Source organism: Engraulis encrasicolus, unplaced genomic scaffold (genome assembly GCF_034702125.1).
Source record: "Engraulis encrasicolus isolate BLACKSEA-1 unplaced genomic scaffold, IST_EnEncr_1.0 scaffold_32_np1212, whole genome shotgun sequence".
NCBI classification, from domain to species: domain Eukaryota; kingdom Metazoa; phylum Chordata; class Actinopteri; order Clupeiformes; family Engraulidae; genus Engraulis; species Engraulis encrasicolus.
In genome coordinates, this window is record NW_026945621.1 from 887501 (window position 1) to 890000 (window position 2500).

General features: G+C 44.1%; 2 protein-coding genes across 2 annotated transcripts in view; one reads left to right on the forward strand and one right to left on the reverse strand.

Annotated features, from left to right (window-relative positions):
* galnt18b (UDP-N-acetyl-alpha-D-galactosamine:polypeptide N-acetylgalactosaminyltransferase 18b) overlaps positions 1–2500 on the reverse strand; it is a 111930-nt gene that overhangs the window by 91816 nt on the left and 17614 nt on the right. The window lies entirely within an intron of this gene.
* On the forward strand, positions 327–1994 carry LOC134443470 (uncharacterized). The gene is made up of 2 exons (XM_063193245.1): positions 327–1645; positions 1929–1994. The coding sequence occupies exons 1-2, from the start codon at positions 329–331 to the stop codon at positions 1974–1976; spliced, it is 1365 nt and encodes a 454-aa protein (XP_063049315.1). The 5' UTR covers positions 327–328; the 3' UTR covers positions 1977–1994.

Genomic DNA, 2500 nt, shown 5'->3' on the forward strand with positions numbered 1-2500 from the left:
GAAAAATAAGCCAGACAAAAAATATTCCTACTCTGAACAAAAATATGCCAAAACTCAGGCCACAAGGCTAGGAGGATGCATAATCTGTGGCGATGAGAGGCATTCAGAAAAACTTTTCTTTTGCAAAAAATTCAAAGAACTGACGCCAGAAGAAAAGTTGGAAGCTGTTGAGAAACTGGGAGCCTGCACAAAGTGCCTAGAGTGCCACCAGGAGGATAATGAATGCAAAGACACTTACCTGTGTAGAAACCAACGCTGTAGAAGAGACCACCACTTCTTCCTGTGCCGTAGAGGAGACTCTAAGAAGAAGGAGACATACAGGACAGGCATGATTAGACTTACCGAGGAACAAGAACAGTTCGTTGCTGAACTCTCACCCGACATGGTGGAAAAATTCAAGAGTGCCTTCAGCAATGTTACAGCAAGATCTCACTGCACCGACAAGCGTGCAGGGATGGACTTGGAAGCATCTCAAGAACTTCCAGTGATCATGATGCTTCTCGAAGTAACAGCCAATACAGGTCAGAAGATTGGAACACTGATTGACTTGGCTTCTGACACAAATTATATCACTCATCAGGCTGCCAAAAGACTCAACCTTAGGAGTGAAAAAGTCACACTCATTGTCCATGGGGTTGGAGGAATGGCCCTCAAGATGAAAACTAAAAGATACCTTCTCAGAGTGAGGGTGAAGACACCCACAGGTACTGTGAGAATCCATGAACTTCTGTGCTATGGTTTGGATGAAATCGCCAAAGTCAACAGGCCAATCCAACCGGAGCAATTGAAAAAATTCTTCCCAGACACCAGCCTGAGAGACCTGCACAGACCACAACACATTGAATTGCTGATCAGTCATCGGGAGGGAAGACTCGCTCCACAGAGAGTGAAGGTGATCGAGGACCTTGTCCTATGGGAAAGCCCTTTGGGAAAGACAGTTGCTGGAGCACATCCCGATCTGTTTGAAGAAGTGGACATCACTACCCACTCATGTAAAACTCACTTTGCCCATTCAATGAGAACCAGTGCAGTGAAACACAACAAGTACACTGAGGTCCGATTAGGCCAAAGTGGGAGGTGGGAACATGCGCCATCTGGTGGAGCAAGTCCAGTAAGGGTCACAATCGAAAAAGACCATGATGCACTGCAACGAAGAACAAAAGGAAAACAAAGGAAAACCCCTTCCCAAAGACCACCAGTTGATACAACAATGAAAGACTTAAGATTGGCAAAGGACTCTGCACAAGCTCCAAGTAAGCCAAAGTGGGAGGGAATGCTATCGGCAAAGAAGCAAGCACGGAAAACCCACAACTTGTGTGACCTCTCTGGGTTTAAGCACCGAGAGGTCAAGTGGGAGGTGATTCGTCGACAGAGAGAAAAGTACAGAAACATTCATGCTCAGACCATCCACCTATCTTCATCCCGACCTGCGGGGGGCAGACAAACAATCAGTGCGCAGTCACAGCCAGCAGAGTTTGCTACTTCCTGTCAGGTAACAGGAAGTCGGCCATATTACTTTCAGACCAACCTGTGCCCCAGAAGACAAGGAAAGGAAATGTTTGTTGCTACAACCAAGCAAACACTTGAACAAAGAAACCAACTAAAAACTCAAAGAAATCCTCAGTTCAACGATCATACGCAACTGGTAGGAGATTGACTTTTCTAAAATACTTACCTTGTGTGAATGCTATAAGGACTTCAATCATGATGATGAGCACATGCAAGATGTGTGTTCAGAAACTGTTTGCAATTGACTAAAGTAGTCAGTGAAGAGCTAAAAAGCATTATTTATTGTTTGTTCTTTGATTGCTTACTCAATCAGATTGAATTGTTTGACTTTATTTATTTTTGTAAATCTTAAGTAATATGCTTTTGTGTTTGTATAACTTTAAATTAATGCAATGTCTTTTCTGTTCTTGTGTCTAAAGGTTTTCAACCTGTTAACCCCTTCATCATCAACATTTGAACTTCAATAAAAAACAAAAAAGGGGAAAATCCGAGTTGTTCCTTGCGTGATCAAGCTTTTTTCAAGTTGGAGCAAAACTGAGGGGAAAAATCAAACACAAAAACCACAACAACTTGACACACACACAAACACACACACACACACACACACACACACACACACACACACACACACACACACACATACACACACACACACACACAAACACACACACGGACACACACTCTCTATCTTTCTCTCTTCTCGCTCCCTCTCTCCTTTCCTCCTCTAATTTCCACTTCTCTCTCTGCCTCTCTATCATCTCTCTCTCTCTCTCTCTCTCCCTCTGTCTCTCTTCTCTCTCTCTCTCTCTCCTCGCTCCCTCTCTCTCTCTCCTGTCTTCCTCTACTTTCCACTTCTTCTTCGTTGGTCTTATTTTCTCTTGTCTATCTAGGTCTGTCTGTCACTTTCTCTCTTGCCTTTCCCAATACGACACATGCAGAAACACACACACACACGCGCGTACGCACACACACGCACGCATGCACGCACGCA